Source organism: Sylvia atricapilla, chromosome 1, assembly GCF_009819655.1.
Source record: "Sylvia atricapilla isolate bSylAtr1 chromosome 1, bSylAtr1.pri, whole genome shotgun sequence".
Lineage (NCBI taxonomy): Eukaryota > Metazoa > Chordata > Aves > Passeriformes > Sylviidae > Sylvia > Sylvia atricapilla.
Window position 1 is genome coordinate 49,622,443 of NC_089140.1, and position 20,910 is coordinate 49,643,352.

The 20,910-nt window shown below is 40.3% G+C and overlaps 2 protein-coding genes across 3 annotated transcripts in view; both read right to left on the reverse strand.

Annotated features, from left to right (window-relative positions):
* Positions 1-10,928, reverse strand: part of PDCD6IP (programmed cell death 6 interacting protein) — a 29,217-nt gene extending 18,289 nt beyond the window's left edge. For both annotated transcript variants that reach the window (XM_066322358.1, XM_066322350.1), the window contains exons 1-3: positions 10,624-10,928; positions 4,643-4,697; positions 2,815-2,884 (exon numbers count right to left, since the gene is read on the reverse strand). In XM_066322358.1, the coding sequence (XP_066178455.1) occupies positions 2,815-2,884; positions 4,643-4,697; positions 10,624-10,829 (331 nt within the window). In that variant the 5' untranslated portion in view covers positions 10,830-10,928. The remainder of the gene's footprint in view (positions 1-2,814; positions 2,885-4,642; positions 4,698-10,623) is intronic.
* Positions 1-20,910, reverse strand: part of FBXL2 (F-box and leucine rich repeat protein 2) — a 411,994-nt gene that overhangs the window by 124,086 nt on the left and 266,998 nt on the right. The window lies entirely within an intron of this gene.

The following is a 20,910-nucleotide window of genomic DNA, read 5'->3' on the forward strand; positions in this document are numbered from 1 at the left end:
TTCAAAGTCTTGCTAATTGGCATGCAGCTTTTTGGCTCTTGAAGCATTACCAAGTGGTCATCTGAAATATGAACTTGCACACAATAATTATTTTACAATAATTGACTAATTACAAAGAGTTTTACATGTTCTGTTTTCTATCTATTGAAATGTAGGGAGTTCTTCATTTTTAAAGCTATTGTTTTAGGCTGAAAATGCAGAAAAATATCTTCTTTATACATGTACTGAAACAGTTAAGAATTTACTTAACTACGACTTGATCTCACTAGACAGCAGTGTAGACTGTGCAGAAGCGACTCCTGCAATACTTCATAAGCCCAGAGGATGGAGCCCACACTTCTAAAACTAGAAATACCTGAACAGGAACCATTTTGAATATTAATTGATTCCAAAAGGTTAGCTGCCCTACACAAGGGCTTTAAAAACCAAGAACTGTAGATATTAGTCTCCTACCAGTGTCAAAAAGTGTCTAGACAGCCCTCTTGGAAATACAGAAGTGACAAATAGTGAGTTTTCAATTTCACAAACCCACATAGTTATCCTTAAAACACAAAGGTACTAAAGATAAACATGTTTCTTTTCACTGACATCTAGCCTTCTTACATATTTATCTAACAGCTCTCTGAAGCTTCTGTTAGTGGTCACTAACCTGCACTAAGTTTGCAACAAGGAAGCCTAAATCTAACGCCAATTTTCCCATTTCTTTCCAAATGAGTTAACACTGTCACAGTCACTATTTTACATACATAATCTCCCTTCTGTAAGTTTATTTTCCATAATTTTTCTAAGAATAAGGTCTTGAACTCAGACAAAAGTTGTTTAGACTTTGAAAAGACTAAAACACAAGACAGGAAAGAAAATATGGCATCAAAGTTTCTGAAGTGCAGAATTACTTTATACTCTAGACTGCACCTCAAGTGTGACTCACGATAGCCAAACAGATTTTCCACAGGCTCATCTGTTCACGGCACTACCTATTACCTTAGTCAATATATTTCAGATTACGTGCCATGCTGTGAACTCAGTCACTTTTCAAGCAGTCAAAGCATCTGTCAGCCACCACTGTGATCCTGACTTGGGATCCAGGGGAAGGTGGCGAGCAAACAGTTCTGCACCACAGCAAGAGCCAGAACTACCAAGTCACATCCCTGCATTTTGTTGCCACAGAGGTCTCAGGAGTTTTATACTGAATTTCTATCTGGAACCTCCTCTTAGATGTCAAGAATAATTTTGCTTCCTTGATTACTGATAGCTTTGCTTTACACTGAGAAACCTACCACCAATTCTGATCTACTTCTGTTAATTTCTTTCCACCAAGATTTGCTTTAAAGTTTCAAAATTACTCTTATCCCATTGCTTGTTAACTGAGCATTACTCACACCTCAGTTAAAAACTTCTTTGATATTTGACACAGACTGCTACATAAATCTCTGGCCATCTACATCACAGATTATTCAGACTAGTATATAATTAACCTGCAGACAAGCAAGCTTCCTCAAGCTGCAGTAACATCACATTTATTCAGATTCTTACAGTAATCATCATTGTTACAGTTCCTGGGTGTTTTTTTCTCATAATTATTACAGATCTCTAGTGATTCACACACTATATTTACATTACAACTAAATATTCTGAACTTTACAGTGAAACACATTCAATTCTCATTAAATGTTAGGCCCAAAGGAAAAAGAACAAACCAAATTCTGAGGAAAAAAAAAAAAGCATCTTCAGGAAGGTTTCCAATTATCCAGGACTTCTTAGAACATTTGGAACAGAAAGCAAGGATCACTTGAGTATGCATAGGTATGTGGTGTGTTGTTACAGACACAGCTGACACAGGAACAGTACAGATGTTAGCATGTGTATTCAGAACACAAAACTGCAAAGACTTCCAGTAGTTGCTAATGAAAAGTTGTATAAAATAAGCAAAAACTTTAACAAAAATAAAAGCAGAGTAAAGTTCAGGCATTTTTTCAGGCTTTGTCTGGAATTTCAAAACTGCAATGGTCATCTTGCAATGCTGATCATGGTGATCACTTAGGTATAAACAGAAATACTAAAGAAAGATGACACACGACTGAACTGCTCCTCAGTTATTCAAAAGGATTTAGTTTTACTTCTGTACTGGCAAGTGTCCCAAATCCATTTCATGACCCTGAATTTGTAGTACAGAATTGTCCCTCTAGGACTACAACAAATCAGGCTCAAACTCATTATGTTTATGGGAAAACTACACCATTTTTTTCCTTCCAAGTGTTCAAATCTGTAAGAAAATATTTCAAAAAGAAGTGATAGAAGAGTAATTTTGGAGCAGATACAGACAAATAATTCTAACCTCTTGAAAAAAAATGTGGTATCAAGACTAGGTTACTGAAGCCAGCTACCAGCACTCCCCTTCTGGAGTAGACTCATTCACTCGTAAGCACACTTCATAATGATCTTACTCATTTCAAACATGAAGAGCTGCATTACCCAAAATCTACCAAATCTTAACATCAGTATGAACAATTTTGGTTAGTACAAATTGGAGTTGCTCCCAGAAAACATCTGATAAGCACAGAGTACAACTATGATCAGACTGCACATCTATTTGTGCCCCTGGAAATCTAGTCTAAAATCTTAATTTTGTGAAGATTCTTTGCATGGTGCTTCTTTGTTCATTATCAATGCTGAAGTGATTAATTTGTTATCAATATAGCTGAATTCATTTGAAAGTGATGTTGACAATGCTTGAAAGACTATTAACTGTACTACACAAAAATATTCTCAAAGTTTAGTATTGTTAATACTTGACTGTTTGGTACATTCACATACCCAATTTGGCAGATCCTCCAAAAAGTGATCCTTTATCAAAAGCATCTTTCCACGTAAATGTTACACAGACCTGTAAGTTGTGAAAAATAAAGATTTTTACCTCTAAAATCAAATATAATCTTAAACTACCCCAAATTTATGTATTTAGCCCTTATATTCTAATTGCATAAAACATTTCATTCACTTCATTACAAACATTCTGGAAGTTTCAGGAAATCATCAAGAAGTATCAAAACAAAACTATCCTACATTTTTTCCTTCCTGTTAGTTTGCTCGAAACATTTCAAAGTAGACAAGACAGAAATTCTCAGAATTATTTTTCAGCTCTGTTCATATTCTGAGCAACAGATAAATTTGTTTCCAAACAAGATACTGCTCTCCCAGTGAGACTGATGGGTTGGTATAATCACAGTTTAAGGAAACCACCCAACCAGGCAGTTTCCAGTGTGCCAAATTACCCATGTATTTGGAACTGTTGTGCAACACCAAAATCCACTCACTATTATGAGTGAATTCAATAGCGCCATTATCAGAAAATACCCTCAGGAAAGAGAATGCAGGTAGAAACAGTGCATTTTATTTATACTTCCAGCATATACCTCAGAGGCTATGTAAATACTTCATAGAATCTGCTTTCAAGTTCCACAGTTCGATTCCTTATTCATCTGATCAAGTAATTGTTGGCAACTGGTATCAAACCAGAAAAGATGGCAAACTTCCTCAGTTTAAAGTGCTTGGGGAGAGGTACTTCAGGAAGAGCAACAGTACTGCTTGACAGTGTATCCTTCTCTAGCAGCAGTGCTGGTGCAGGATGTTCTGGTCCCCAGCTGCGTTGCTGCTTGAACTGACTACTTCTCCCCTTACAGTTTACAGACATGCAGATCTTGCTGTCTAAGTTTTCCAGTTTTCCTTGTCTCAGGCTTTGTAGATTACCATAGCAAAGGATTTGCTCACTGAAAACCAATGTGCAGTTCTTGGCTGCAGGCGAATGCAGCTACATGCAAAACTCATGTACAAGTTAGGTACGGATTAAAATTACTTATAACCTGTAAGACTGAAAGAAATTTTTCCTTTTCATCATAATATTACCATTTAAGTATGATCTGTTCATTTGATAGAGAAATACAAATTCTGTCATATTTGTAAACACATTGAAAGAAAATCCACACCTTTTTTCAACAAAATACAAGAGCCTACAGCCTCCTATTCCAGTCTCCATCTGAAAAAGCCTTCAATAGGGAGAAATTAAACTGAATTTCTCTCTAGAGATATAATTCTAAAGAAATATGGTATGAAAAAACCCCAAACCCTAATGAACACCATACCTAGATAAAAAACTATGTCATGCAGAGGCAGGAATAAAGTGATAAGCTCTTAAATGGATTATTCTCTTAACTGTTGTGAAGGAAACATCTGTTCTGCTTCAAAAAACAAAGATCACATTCCATCCATTTCTATAGGTTTTCCCATAGAAATTACAAATTTAAAATCCTTTAGAACACAGTATGAAATAGCCTTCTTGGAAAGCAGAGAGTTGAAGAGGAATCAGCACAGCCCAACCCTTGGTGCCCTAGACCATAGTGATCACTAGCCAAAGCCAAAATGTTTCTCAATCTATAAAACAAAGGCAACTGGCCACTAGAGGTGAAGTTTCAACATAGACAGTATGTGAGCATCGACTAGAAAATAAACAGAGATTAGGAAAATAAGGTTCAGAGAGATTAGATGTCTTGTTCAATAGAAGTACTCATTAGAGGATTAGGTACAGGCTTGGAAGTCACACATCATAGGCGCCATGATTCACTAACTGATTTGGTAGTCTTCTTACCTGATTTTCAGAGAATGGAAACTTTGGTTCAATTGAACACAACTGATCATAGTATCTACAAAAAAAAAAAAAAAAAGGAACACAGTTATTAGATAAACAAAATCAAGCGTTTGGGTTTATTAAACTGGTATAAGGTAAGGAGAAGGGCACAGAAATCCCACACACAAGTAAGTAAAGAAGCTCATTTGTAGCAATGGAGGATTTGCAGTATGGGCAACTTCTGTCTAAAGGGATTTTTCAGGAGAGGAACAAGTTCAGCAGGAGATAGTTTTTCACAGATAACATGGGAACCCTGCCTCAGTCAGAAGTAAAACAGTATCACAGACAGAGCTGATCCAGGTATCATTACCTGACGGATGGTGCATTAGAAAAGAGTACCATGCAAAGGAACCCCTGTATAGATATGGGCAGACAATGAGTACATTAAGTCATGCTGCAAAAATAAATTAAGTACAGCATTTAACATAATATTAACATGCTGCACTGTGCTCTCCTGATCTGAACACCATAACCCAATTTCAATGTCTCTGAAATAGATGTCATTTCCCTTGCACAGTAAAAACTGAAGAGACTAATCATTGATAAAATTCTTTAGTTGTAAACTTAATTTTCATTGAAATATATTCTAGTAGTCAGTGAATTAAATCCACAATTTCTCTGTACCAATATTTTGTCTAGTCACAGAGGAAGATGTTTAGGAAAGGATGCCAGAAAGTTAATATACTGAGTATAGCACAGTCCCTCACACAATCTATCCAGGCAACAGTAAGGAATTCAATGTTTTCCTGAGTGGTGCCCTATACCAGCACCATTTGTTAAACACCACAGGCTGGATGCAGAACATGAAACCTTTAAAGTGCTAACAACATATAACATATGAAGCCTGTTTCCTGTACTCTTCCTATAACTGTGGCCATATAGGTAATATGTTCAACATTATACTGCTCAAATTGTTTTATAAAGAACTTATATTCTCAATACACAAACCACCTTGCAGTAATGGCTTTCACAGTCTGTGAAACAGGACTCCCATTGCTCCCCACTCCTTACACTGATCAGTATTAAATACTGATCACAGCAGACACAGGCATGAGATGCATGCACAAGACCTCTGTTGTACAGACAGTAAACATTAGTTTAAAAATTCAAGAATTTTCAAAACTCATATAGAATAAAAATAGTGTTCATGTATTCTTCAGTTAATTGTATCTGCCAATGTAGATCAGACTACCACGTTTCTGATTTCGACTGAGCCACTGCAATTTAAGGCACAATATACCAAGCCATATCAAAAACTACAATAATCTGCAACAGCAACATGACTTACATAAATAACTGAATTGAAATAAACTGCCTGTAAATATATAAAAAAAAACCTCTGCAAATATTTACTGTGATAGTAATTTACTCAAGATTAAACAACTTACCAACTTCACGAAAGGTATAGTTAAAAATAATAACTAGCCCTGAAGATCACTGCAACCTAGATATTTAAATTGCCTTCATCTGGTCTCAACACACTGGTGTTCACACAGCATCACAAAGGAGACTTTGCATGCTGTCTCCTTTTCACTCAATTTAATTTCTAAACCAAAAGCCACCACTAAAGCCAAGCTGTCTTCCCACATTCCACGATTACACTGTCCTCATCTGCCATGAGGATGGAGTAAGGAGCAAAGCTTGTCAAATGTCCTTGTGAAGCTGGGTGTGCCCAAGCCTTGGCTCCCTGCAAACAGACTACTCTTAGTGTCAACACAACCATAGACAAAACAAGCCAGAGTTTAGAAGTATACTTCTTCTAAATAGGGCTTTTTGTTTTGTTGGTTTTAAACAAGTTCAGAATTTATGTTACTGTTTTCTTTACTATTTTAAGCATGTGATGTTATTTCTTCTTACTAGAGAACCTGAAATTCTACTCAAGATTTAAAAGCTCTTTAAAACTCTGCAGACAAAAAAAAAAAATCCCAGAACACGACCACATAAAGTTTTTTAGCTTTGCAAATACATATTGTATAAATATAACAGTATGCATACAACTAAACATATAAAGATGGTAAATGAAGACTACAGAACAGCACAAAACTATCAGTACAAAACCAGAAACTACAGAAGGAAAAGCCACAATGGATGCACAAGTCAGTACACACAAAAGATGTCAGTAAATAAAAAGGTGTAATTTCAAACTCAATTTACAGCAATCTCAAGATACAGAGAACACAGGGCACAGCCCAGAGGAGTGTTGTATTTGGCTGCACCAGGGAGGAACTACAACTGCAGCAGTGAAAGGGGGGGGGCAAATGTCAGCAACACAGCCCTAGCGCTCAAAATACAGCAATCTCTCATCAAAACCAGCATTACACATGCCTAAATGCTAGTAAAAAACAGCTATCAACTGAGTAGGAAGTCAAGGTTTAAATTAGAATTTAACTAAAATATATGTATTGCAATAAACTCAAATACTGCACCTCCTCCAAAGAATCATAAAGAAAAATCTCCTTCAAAAGAATATCAAAAAGACTAAAAATCTGTCTTTGCTCTTCAAGATAAGAAGCAGAGTCTTGAACTCACAGCTGGAAACCACAACTAAAACTTTCAGCCCTAAGAGAATTTGAGCATTCGAAATAAAACCAAGCACTGCTTCTCTTCTTTCTCTCCAATTTTCTTTTTTAAAAACAACTGCAGGAGTTGTTAAACCAATTAAACTTGCACCAATATTCCATGTCTCCAGAAAAAAGAAATTAGGCCCAGGCTATCTTCAATATTGGAGGCAGCAAAGAACCCCTTGAAGGTATAATTATACTCAGAACTTTAAAAAAAGGGAAAAAAAAAAAAACACTAAATCAAATCTGCTATGATGGAATTTAAGGGGAAACATCTGTATCAAGCTCACCTACATCACCTTCAGAGCACTCAGATTCTCACAAAACAAAGAAAGCTTGGAAGTAGGATGAGGTCTTACCCAGTTACCCAGTGAAAAGGGGCACAGTCTGTCACAAATGCTTCTCCAAGTGAAACATTTGCATTCAGCAGTTGAACAACAGCACACCACATGCTTTCAAACTTTATTGGTCAAGGCTTGTCTAGGAAAATGTGGCTGCAACAGAGTTAATTTCTTCCACCAAAGGAAAAAAAAAGGTCTGCAGTGATTACTTAGCAAAACAAGGCTTCTATAAATTACAACACCACGGGCAAACCCTAGATAAGTTCCCAGAAGACTAAGCCCTCATTTCTTAACAGCTATATGGTCTACAATGCTCTACTCAGTGTCATGGGCTATAAAAAGCCACAAGGAAGTAAAACTATGCAAACAGTATGTTCTAATGTTCTAATTAGTTCTTCTAACCTTCCTTTACCAACAAATTTTTAATAAAATTAAGCATTAAGACTGAGTATTGCTCTTAAATACCAAAGGGAAAACACTGGAAGTTAGAGAGGCAAGGAGATTTTCAGAGGAAACACAAGGCATTTAGACACTTGTGTATCTCAGCCAGATACTTCAAACTTCTAGATGTGCAGACAGTTTAAAACAACTGAGCCTTACAGAATAATTAAAACACTACATGTCAGAATATTCTTACAGAGTAAGAGAAAACTTACTTTCCAGCAACTGTAACAAATGTAAGTAGTCAGACATGGACCAAACATTCCTAAGTTGTTAGAAATAAGGGAAAACGTACATCTTATTGGTTCTCTCACAATTAATTCAGACCTTCATCTTATCACACTTCCACTATATAAGGAATAAATACTCTCAAGCAATACAATTAAAAACACAGATGTTTTAAGAGAGGAACTTCTGCATGGGAGGGAAAACACTTCATGTTTACCTCAGTTCAGAGCCACATTCAATAGCTCCAATCTACTGCAACAGCATCTGGGCCAGCTAAATTCATCTGCTGATCACCAATAACCAGCAGAGAGAATGGATCACTGAATGTGGAATTGACTAAAAGCTGGTAATTATGCAATTGCAAGTGATTTCCCTTGATTATCCAGAGGGAAAACCTGAGGTAAAGTTGTATATTGTGGATAAATCCATTTAATAATCCGCTGGCTCTGAAAGAGGGAGGTCCTGCTCAGCCTCTTGGCTTTCTGCAACACTACTTTTATTTATTTTGCACCAGCTCTGATGTTCATCTGACCCTCCACTGAACTCATTCAAGTTGCTTAGAATGCCATGCACACATTCTGCCTTCCAGACAAGGTGTAAGGATCAGATCTTAGTGCTGCAGAGCAACTGTTAGGGTGAAGTTGCACAGTGTGGCTGGGCCAAACAGGGATTTCAGAGAGAGACTAACAACAAACCTGACTTCAGAAAAGGAAGCTCAATTGCAGCATGCAAGGGAACATAATAGCATGCTTTTAAATTTGGCTAGCAAAGTCTCTCTTTCAGTTCACAGATGTTCACAATTTCCCTGACCTTCAAAGGCATAAACACACATACCTTCAAAAGCATACACAGTGGTAGACAGAAACAGAACAGGGAACTACAAAGCTACTGTAAAACACAACCAGTAGAGTCAGAGCTTTTACAGCCCAAATACTCAATGAAGAGTTGATAAGCTCAGAAATCATCAGTAACCTATTTCACAAAACTTGCCTTCTTTTTAACAAGGCACGTGTTAGGTGCATTCTGAATGTCTCCAGAGACAAAGACTCCACATTCTCCCTCGACAACCTGTTCCCATGCTCTGTCACCTTCAACAATTTCTTCCTCATTTCTTCCTTGAGGTACAACTTCTTATGTTTTAACTCAAGGCCATTGATCCTCATCCTGTCACTGGGCACTACTGAGAAGCGACCAGCATCATCCTCTTAAAACTCGCCTTTGAGGTATTTATCTGCACTAATACAATCCTTTCCAGTCTTCTCCAGATTAAACAGGCCCAGCTCCTTGTAATAGAGATACTCCACACCCCTAGTCATCTTTGTGACCCTCCTCTAGACCCTCTACAGTAGCTCATTCTCCTTCTTCTCAATACTGCAATCCCCAAGTGTTTTAGAAAAATAGGACAATGGAGCTGTTAGTCCTAATGCAGGCTTTAGGTACTTCACCGGGCAGAAAACTTTTGCTCATCTAACTTGTGGTAACTCCAGCACCACAGAGACCCCATTAAACTTTCTGATAGCAAACGAGCTGTGTTAAGCAGAAAAAAAGAAAGGATGTGACTTTATAAATACATTAAGAAACTGCTAAAAACAAAAGGAAATCATGCCGGTAACAAAATACAAAAACAAATCTACACACAGAACTGAAAAGGAAGTGAAAACAAAGCTGTGATAGCAAAAGGTAACACTGAAAAGAAAGAAACACCAACCCTCTATGGAAAACAAAACGGTCTGTCATGGGTGCAAACTGGAACAGGGGAAATTTACATTCGAAGAAACTTTCTGTGAGGAAGATGAGGCACTGGCATAGGGACTTGGCTAGGGAGGTTGTTGATGCCTCAACCCTGACACTGTTCAAGGCCAAGCCGGATAAAGCCTTGAGCAACCTGGTCTAGGGAGAGGTGTCCCTGCCCATGGCGGGGGGTGGGGGAGGAGTTGAGACTAGATGATCTTTAAGCTCTCTTCCAAACCCTTTATGTTCTGCGGTTTTACAATTTCTACCTACATCTAAGCGCTACTGGCACGACACAAACACTGGAAAGAGGATGTTGATGGGGACAAGGCCTCCCCCGCCTTGCGCTGCCATCATGTGACAGCCCACGACACGCAAGTGGCACGCCGAGGGCCGGGAACCCCGGGACGCTACAGGACACCCGAGAGGCGGAGCGCCTGCATCCCACAGGCCGCCGGAGCCGGCCCGGCAGCCCCGGCCGCTTCCTCCCGGCAGGAGAGGCCGCCCACACCTGGGCCCGCCCGCACCTGGCCCCGGCTCCGCCACGCCCAGGGCCCGGAGCTGCCGCCGGGGCGCGGCGAGGAATCAGGGCTGTGGGAGATGGAGGAAGGGGGGGACGGCGGGGGTGGAGAGCCGCTACCTGAGGAGAGTCTCCAACGCGCTCTCATGCTTGTCGAGCGGGCGGCCGAGCGCGCTCTTGCGGAGCCTGCTGAGCTCCTCGGCGGCGCGGCAGTGCTCGGCCTGCGCCTCGGCGCCCGGGTAGCTCTGCTGAATGAACTTGCACAGCGGCTTGGCCAGGTCCACCTCCGAGGCCTTCTTAAGCTGCACCGAGATGAAGTTCGTCATGGCCGCCAACGCCGCCGCCGGGCGGGCAGAGCCGCCACCACCGCTCCTCACCGCAGCCTCGGGCTCCGCTTCCCGGTCCTCCGGCGCCGCGCTTCCGGGAGCGCCGCGCACGCGCGCGCCCTGCCCCGCCTCCCGCGCCGCTCTCCCGGCCCCGCCCCCGGGAGCGGGGCGCTGTGGGGGAGGCGCCTGGGGGGAGCGGCTCCTGGGGATAGCGGGGCTTGAGGGGAGCGGCTCCTGGGGATAGAGGGGCTTGAGCGGAGCGGTTCCCGGGGATAGAGGGGCTTGAGGGGAGCGGCTCCTGGGGATAGAGGGGCTTGAGCGGAGCGGCTGCTGGGGATAGAGGGGCTTGAGGGGAGCGGCTTCTGGGGATAGAGCGGCTTGAGGGGAGCGGCTCCTGGGGATAGAGGCTGCTGAGGGGAGCGGCTCCTGGGGATAGAGGGGCTTGAGGGGAGCGGCTCCTGGGGGTAGAGGGGCTTGAGGGGAGCGGCTCCTGGGGGAAGAGGCTCCTGAGGGGAGCGCCAACCGTGACCAGTGGAAGCCGACGGGGCGGGTGCTGACCAGCCAAAGGCGGGCTCACCGGTCATCAAAACTTCACGCTATGTACACATATTAACAAACAGCATTTACTGGTTCTAAATTAAATAACTTCATTAATAATTAGTACTCAAATTCCTATTTGCTTGTTATATCTGTCGCCTGTGGTGCTAATTAATCCGCAGGCGCAGTTCTTCCCTCCATTTGAGTCTGGGGTATGCTGAGTACTGCCGGTTTCACTCGTGGTGGCTCTTGTCCGGACAGACCCTCTTGGGATTATCTTCTCTTATTCTCAAACTTGACTGAAAGGTCAGTCAAGTGTGCAAACAGATGGAATGGCAGCATCGTTAGGGCTGGAAGGGAGATTAGCTAGTTCCACCCTCTTGCCAAAGCAGGGTCACCTAGAGTAGGTGACACAGAAACATGTCCAGCTGGGTTTGGGATGTCTTCAGAAGGGAGACCCCATGACATCCCCGGGCAGCCTGATCCAGGGTTCTGCTACCCTCAACATGAAGTTCTTCCTCCTGTTGACGTGAAACTTTTTGAGTTTATGGCAGTTGCTGGGCACCACCAGAAAGAGTTAGGCACCATATAATGTTCATAATGCAATTATTTAATCATACTTGTCCTAGTACAGCCACTGATTAACAACCAGAAAAGGTACAAAATTTAATTCAATCTCCTATTCAAACCTTGAGGGACTCAAATCCTTGAGTGGCTCAGTATCATTCCCCCTCTAAGACTATGAGATGCAGGGTTCAGTATGCCTGGGACAGCTGCCTGAGGGGAGAAGGGCACGCTGCTCCAAGATAAACCCCTGGGTGTTGGAGGGTCAGCACATCCAGTGGGACCCCAGAAGGCAGTGACCTCAGGCACTCAAGATGTGACTGTGGAGCTTGCCTATGGCAACGGAAAACCTCACCAACTGGGAGTACAAGCTGTGGCATGGCAGTGAAAGCAGTGGCCTTGAGAAAGGTGGTACAGCAGTCAGGCATGTAATGCCTTACAGGATCCTGTTCTCAACTCACCCTAAGGGTTGCTGCTTTAAATAAAGTGAAATGTAGCTTCTTTGTAGCAAAAGTTGAAATGTTTCTATTGGCAGCAAAAGGAACAGATTCTTCTGTTTTGTAATCATGGATCAGCTGTTCTTGTCAGGCCTGCTTTCTGCTGACTCAGCCCAGCATGGCTCAGACAAGTGACAGGCACTCAGCCTGCCGGGCTGGCTGGTCTGGGAACCAAAAGGGAATATTCAGCCCTTGTGCTCATCTCCCCCTTTCTTCTGCCCCTTGTTCCAGACAGGTGAGGCTCCAAGCCTGATATTTTCATAAGCTGCCAGGCGATGACACCATTAAATGAATGGTAAAAGTGCTTTTAAAGTTACGTATTTGTTCTCATGTTGTGGCAGACCACGAATTTTGCTGTAAAGCAGATAATCATTCCATACTGAAAGTGTTCTGTACTAAGCAGAGGTGTCTTTGTCATCTCATGAATGTCTAAAGTGGTGTGGCATAAGAGGAAAAGGATAGAGCCTGGGAAATCAGTTTTAACCACTCCTGTCACCACTGGGAGAGGCAGCTTGTCCAGTATCAAACGTTCCTGCGTGTGATCCAAAGCTGCTGTGGCAACAGCAGCCAGGCCTTCCCAGGTACAGGCATAGGAAAGGGGGTAATGGAGTTGTTCTCCTTCTGCTGTGCCCAGTCACCTTCAGTGGGGCCCAAGTGGGTACCCGTTGGAGCTCTGCCAGGTTGCTGCTGTTACAATCCTTTGCTGTAGTCACAAAATGTGACTATATGTTATATAGTCTATAGTTACATAACTGTATGTTAACAGTTCCTGGGTGCACTCCTGCTCCCCTGCACCAAGTAAACCCCCAGCTCGAATCAAAATCAAGTTGTAGTGGACTTAATTTTACATTAAGAAAAGATATTTTTATCCTACAATGAATACAAGAAGTAGGCAGTCGTGCCATACTCATATCTGGCTGAGTTCCTCAGTGCTTGTTTTCCCCCAAGGCTTTATTGCCCACATACATTTGCAAGCGTTTGGTCTCTTAGCCTTGCACTGGGCACACTTTCCTGTTCAGGGAAAACCTCCTCCCTCATAAGCTCGCATTCTGATCAATCTTAAGATATACTCCTAAGTCTGGGCAGTTTCCAATATCAAGACCTTCTGGAGTAGCTAGCCTACACATCATTGCAAGGTATGTGGCTGCCTATATATGGAAGATGGAAGCCGTCAATACCTTCCAGCATAACACTCATAAACACGGAAAGGGTGTGAACAGGGAAGGGCAAAAACTGCAGCTATGAGATCATAGTTCTACTTTAGAGCCCCAGTGACCTTTAGATGGCTGTTGCTTAATGAAGGCAGTGACTGGTACTCTGCATTCCTGAACATCCATCAACATAGCAGAGAAAATTTTCACTTTGTCTTAGAACAAGTTTCCAGAATTCAAACAAGTGATTTGCTTCTTTCCCACAGATCTCTTAATAAATCAGTACTCCTGAAGGCTTTATTCTGATTATTAAAATTACAGTGTTATAAGTAGTAATGACTTTTCTCCTTATTACCTATGTCTAGTTAAGTACTATTTCCCAATTTAGTGATGAGGAAGCCACAGTCAGTACTTATCAGTACAGGGCCCATAATCTACATCCTCTGACTCAGAGTCCTGTGCTTTAAGCAACAGACCATACTTCCTTCTTCAACAGATTTATGATCGTGTCTAAGGGAGCCACTTTAAGACAGGTTCCCCTAAAATGTTTGAAGTCATGCAGCACAAACATATTATAGCCACATTGAAGCCTTACCATGGTCACTGATCCATTTCAGTTTAGTGTGGACATTAGATGTCCCTAGCTTTCCTCTTTTTCCTAAATAACCATTTTTATTCTGTAGAGTTTGATCATGCTGCTTTTATTCATAGCATAAGAGTTGCCCTGTAGCAATTGCACTAATTGGCAAAGAGATGCTATAGCAAACAAATCAAAAATCAGAAAAGGAAGTGATAAGGCAGCTAGTTGTTAATTTCATTAGATCTGATGGCCCTCTTGCCTAAAGTTTTATTTTATCACTCAGATCCAATCCCATTTTGATACTCCTAACATAATTTTTTGGTGCGATAGGGTAAGGACTAAGTATTTTATCACCATTTTCTTTTGACCATGAGTTTCAAGAGTGGTTATCATCATTTACCAAAATGAAGGAATGCAGAAAAAAAGATATCTGTCTGATTCGATCTGAATAACCCATATAGTTCTACTATGCATTTAGAAGAAGTTGTAAAATTCTCATGACCTATGAATGAATTTTCTCCTTAGCATCCCATAATCAAAAGCATGAGAGAAAATTCCTACCATTTCCTTCAAATTTCCTTCATTTACATTTTGTTTCAAAATTTAGAGGCATTATTAATCCTAATTTCCTCAATTTTAATTTGCACTTATGAAAGTTTTATATTTCTCATGTGTGAGGAGGGATCTGCACCAGGAAATACAATGACAGCCAGCTCAGCTTGGCAGGGGCCATGCTTATCTTTGTGGTTGTAGAGCTGCAATCACAAGAATGCTCAGTATGTCATCCTACCACTGTTCCAATGCTAAATAAGAAAAACACATCTTCAGTCTGCATTCCAGATGTGATACAAGTCAGGATAAAGAAGGAAGAGGCTGGAGAAGTGGGAAAACATGTCTAAATCAATACTGTTGGTACACTTATAGTATAGTGGCAATTACAACCAAGTTGCCTTTCAGCCACAAGCTAAAGACAATGACTATGCCTGATTTTTGCTTGAGGAGAGGGTGCTGGCAGAACAGTCTAGAATGAGAAGATCATCACATGCTTAGGGCCTCAGAAAAGAACACTGTAGATGTTTATAGCAAGATACTATGCCAGACCTGGAAAGCGTTGACCTAGGTAAATAATTTTACCTGCTGCATTGCTCACCATGAGCTGGCAATGTGGGCTTGAGAGATTTAAGCCTGCCTAGCAGTTGCTAACATTTTCCCAAGGAAATTTCTCAAGAAAGCTTTTTCTTAAAACAATCTTGGTAAACAACTATCTTTTCTCAAAACAATCGTTGTCCAGCTGGTGTTTTCTGTTTCTCTGGTTTAACCAATGGTATTAGAAAAGTGTAATTCCTATTCATCAATTACGTTAAGTCTGTATCAGAACACCTTATAAAAGGTAATAAGAATTAGACAATAAAAGCCCTCTTTTTCTATTTCTTCTTTTTGTTTTGCCTTCTGAATTATTTGGAGTCTTTCGTGTCCTACAGCGACACTGGTGATGTGCACTTGTAGAACAGAAAGCCGACCTCATCTTGGGCTAAATCAAAACCAGCTTTAAGGCCAGCAGGATGAGAGAGGGGATTCTGCCCCTCTACTATTCTCTGCTGAGACCCCACCTGGAGTGCTGCATCCAGCTCTGGGGCTCCCAAAAGAAGAAAGTCATAGACCTGTTGGAGCAAGTCCAGAGGATGCCACAAAGTTGTTGAGATGGCTGGAGTGTCTCTCCTATGAAGACAAGCTGAGAGAGCTGGTTTATTCATACTGGAGAAGAAAAGGCTTCACAGACACCTTAGAGCACTTTCAGTACCTAAAGGGGGCTACAAGAGAGATGGAGAAGAACATTTGACAAGGGCATACAGTGACAGAGCAAGGGGTAATGGCTTTAAACGGACAGAGAGTAGGTTTAGGTTAAATATTAGGAAAAAATTCTTTACCTTATAGGTGGTGAGGCACTAGAACAGCTTGGCCAGAGATGCTGTGGGTGCCTCATCCCCGGCAGTGTTCAAGGTCATGTTGAACAGGGCTTTGAGCAGCCTGGTCTTGTGGAACATGTCCCGGCCCATGACAGCGGGGCTAGAACTAGATGAGATTTTAAGGTTCCTTCCAACCAAATTGTTCTATGATTCCATGATGATTGTAGATGAGCTAGAGTCAAGCAAACAGGGAATCCAACCAGCATGAGTGCAATATTTTCCATAAATGCTTACAAGACTATTAGCTATTAGATCACTTACAGCACAGCCTAGAATTTTCCTCAAGTCTTAGCAGGCTTAAGAAATATTGCATATTAGAGATCACATAATGATAGAGCCTGTGCTTGTTAATCATATACCATAGAAACATGAACAAACAGCTCTTCACTGTGTCACATCATGGTTTGTAGTAGTGGGTCTCCATATTGAGCACCATGGCATTGCTAGAGTGTTTTCATATATGCTATTTAAAATGTTGTCATTTTTACTGCTTAGACAATTCATATCACTGTCTAACTCTGCATTAGAAGAGTTACAAAAGCAGTAGAGCTTCTGGTAGACAGCAGCAGCTTCTAGTTCAGTAGGAAATAGCTAAGACACTATGAAGACTTGGTTCCCAAAAGCTGAAGATCAGAATGAGTTCAAGATCTGTGAATACAAATACGAAATGTTTTTTCACAATGTATTGCATAAAACTGCTTTTAATTAGTTATATTACCATAGTACTGTATGTTAGGGTGCAGTCAAGCTCTACCTCCAGATACACAAGAGACAATGATTACAGAGGTAATTGTCCTGAAAGAAAGCAAACCGTGAATGTGCAGTGCTATAGAATTACTCATACAAGTCAGCTGAGCAGAAGGCCCCAAAATGGCCACTTCTACTCTGAATGAGAATGTCTGTGAGCATATAAGTTTATACCCTGTTCCCATCTATTGGTAATGGGGCAACTATGCATGAGAAAAAATGGATGTAATACAGAATATCATTGTAATTTAATTCTGGGCAGATTATACTGATTACAGCTATTTGCTGAACCTGACATTGCACGTAAGTTTCTGAAAAATCCACAGTCATGCATGAGTGTTTGACTTAGATTTTGGCATGAAAAATCTGTAATCAACAGATTTGATTGCAAAGTTTATGGTGGGCTGTTAGAAAAAAGTTCAGAGCCTCCCAGGTTGGATGAGGCTTTCAGTAACCTGTTCTAATGGAAGGTGTCCACTAGGGGGGGGTTGGAACAAGATGATCTTTTAGTGTGCCTTCCAACCCAAACCATTCTAGGATTCAATAATTCTGAGTCTGCTGAAATGAAAAGGTTTGCTCTACTTTTGTTAAGTGTTGAACCACTGATATTCTTTACTAAATCATTCATGCTACTTTACATTTATAAATTATGGAATTTAAACAATTTTTACCCTTAGGAATGGAAAACAAAGGACCTGCCATATTGCATTAAAAACAGATGAAAAATCAAATGTCTACTTTTTGTTATAATGGACTAAATTTTCCCTTACTCTGCACTAATTCTTGTTATGAACATTTCCTTGAAGTGTCATAGGATTTCAGAAGCCCTAAAAGGAGATAAGTAGTGTTCTAATGTTATCACATCTTTAATTAAGTGTTTAAAGAAGAAAGGATTAATGACCTTGAAACAGAAGAGTGTTGCAATATAGCCTTCCCCTAACTATGCTGTGTTTTTATTTCTTATAACTTTAAAATAATAAATGACTGAGCCTAAGTATGTGATTCTTTATTCTTTCTGGAAGAGAGATTTTTTTTAAATTTTATTTTACAAATTGCTCTTACAAGCTTTGATTAAGCTAGCCCTTAAGATCCAAAAGTCACAAAGTTTTCACTTAAATTCTGTATTAGTAAATAATGCAAACATCAATAGGGGAAAATAACAAAATAGATGAAAGATACTTGGGTAACTTTGAATCTCTTAATTATTGCATATTCGGGTACGCCTAAAGCAATAGCTTCACTTTATTCACTTTAAAACATTGCTTGTTTTGTTTAAAGCATTGTAGTTCATATTTTATGAAGATTTTTGTTCAACTGTGTCATCAATTTAATCCAAATACTTTTTGAACCAAAGGACAGAGTAGCCTTCCAAAAGGCAGAAATTAACATTTGTCCTTTGTTAGTATTTTACAATACGTAATTAAATTTTTTAATTAGTTTTGTCCGTATTTTCAATGCAAGAAAAATACCTTTTCCTGTTTATTACAATACAATTACAAGGCTTGGCTTGAAAACTGCTTGTATAAGTTGAAGACTGCTAGGTATATTACATTGAATATTACATACTATTGCATATTATATTGATATGGAAGAAATTAAATTTGGTTCAATTTTAGAAGACCCTTTCTAAGTTGTCATTGTTGTAGTGGGTACTTCAAAAATATTTTCTATTCTGAAATCTCTTAAAAATATTCAAATAGAAACAATTTTACATAGTTTGTGTTAAGTCTGGATGGAAGTAGGGAATTAGGTAGTCAGTCATTATGGAGAATAATGCTTTCTGGTAGAGACATCACTTCTTGCTTCATGGAACAAGCAGAACAATAAAAAAGATCCAAACAGAAGTACCTCCACTTGGTAAATTTCCCCTAAAAACACTGCTGAAATTCAGTTCTGTCATTTGACTGATGCTTTATGTAGCAAGTGAGAAGTTAACACCACTAAGTAATCCTCTCTATTGACAGTGAAGTTTTTATTTTCAGCATTTCACATGGGGAAGAGCCTGTAAGTTTCTGTTCAATTATCTAGAACTCCTTTACTGCACAAAACAGGTTTTTTTGAGAAGACAGTAAAATGAACTTTGTCCCTCTCATGCCCCAACAGAGACAAGGATTTTGCTTGTGTGTGGGGTGGGAAGCATCTGTCCTTTGGCTGGAGGCATGTGCCTCTCCTCCTGTGCCTGTAGCAGTGGCTGCCCAAAGAGGCAGCTCAGCTCTTTGCTCGCTGACAGGTTATTTGCCACCTTTTCAGTAATCCAGATAGGAAATATGCTTTTCCCACTCAGTAAGGGTGGTGAGGGGTTTTGAACCAAGGTGAATGGAAATCCAAAACTACTTTTGGGCACGCTGGTGTGGGCCGATATTCTGTACATCCACATCTGTGCAAATTGCTGCTGTCGCTGCGCACATGGAATCTGTTCTGTGAAAGCACCTTGCAGTCAGAAGAAGGAATTTGCCCTTCTGCTCTGGACAGAGCAGAATCACTCTGCTGAAAGGTACTAGGAGATGGCAACAGGCACCAAGGCCTAATTTTACATTCAAAGAGGATGATTAGCATTTAAGGAGGAAAGCAAGGATGTGATTTTAAAGCTGTCGATTCAAAGTTTCTCTTTCTAATGTGAGAATTGAATTAATCATTCCCCAGGAGCATGGTCCAGGAAGCACAGCTGTGGTCCTCATTCTCTGGAAACAACACAGCCCAGTGCAAAACACTCTTGAGACCTTAAAAAACGGGAAGATCAAACAAAAGATGGAAGACCCTGAGTTCAGTGTTGTTCCATGGTTCATACAGGGAGGAGTTTGTGAATTTTCCCATTTTAAAACACCTCCTTTACACACATACTGATGGGTTTACAAAGAGCCACCTCTAATAGCTTCTGAAAGCTATTAAGATCCTCATGTTCTGCTGTCAAACCTGTCCATAATATGAGGTTTTTATCTTACACATTCCAAATATAATGAACAAGAAAGAAGTTTCTCTGTTAAATAATGTAACAAATGCCAGTACAGGCAGCTCTTTTGAAAAGTTTGGGTTGACCACAAAAATCTGGGGATAGAGAAATGGCAACAGGATTTGCTGACCACACTGCCAGAAGATTTCTCCTAAAAACGCTTGCTTGGCAATGTTCAAAGGAGAAATTATAGGCAAACTTGTATTAGTGCAATCTGCAAAAAAAATAAGATGCAAAATTTGTTGTTTAGTCTTCTACTTCATAGTTCTCCTGGCTGTATAAAAATGTATGTGGTGCAAGCAGGCAACAAAATGCAGCATTAGTAGTGTGCTTTAGAACAAAAAATGGAAGGAAAGAATGAGTTGATGTAGGGCATTTTTACAATATATGCCTTTTTCTATTTTTTTTTTCATCAGGGGAGATAACTGTGGCTGACATTGTTTCTCATTGTTGTAGGACATCCACAGGATGACTCCCATTGCCTGACTCAGACATTAAAGAGGAGAGTTTGAGAGACACTGGATGAGCCAGTTTGTGGTCTGACACTGCACTTCAGTCAACACCTTTGCAAAAGTTACATAAATTAGGCAGATTTCAGTGCACCATTTGTCATATATGATTCATCCTGACATAAAGTACCTGGACAGGGCTTGACTAATGCTGGTATGTAAACCTTACAGTAAGGAATTTATCATGCAAATCAAATTATATTTTGCAAGCTCATGAGTTTATCCCTAATACTTCCTTCATGGATTCCCTCTGCAGGTCCAGAAAGTTCTTGGTTTCATACAGACCGACTGAAATTTTTGTAATGAGTTCCTTAAGTGCTATTTCCTTCTGTAGAACCCAACATTCAGCCAACGTTTGTACATACAATTTCCATTCAGGCTGATTTATAAACTACAGTGTTGCATTCCTTTCAAACTAGTATGTTGGTAGGCCTAGGTACTTAACACTGTTTCCTCTCCTTTCAGATACAGAGGTGGTGACATACAAATAAGATAATTCAAGGAATACAAGATAGGTTACTCCTATTTCCACTATTATGTTTTAATGAATGCTCAATTATTATCCACTCTCTTGCAAGC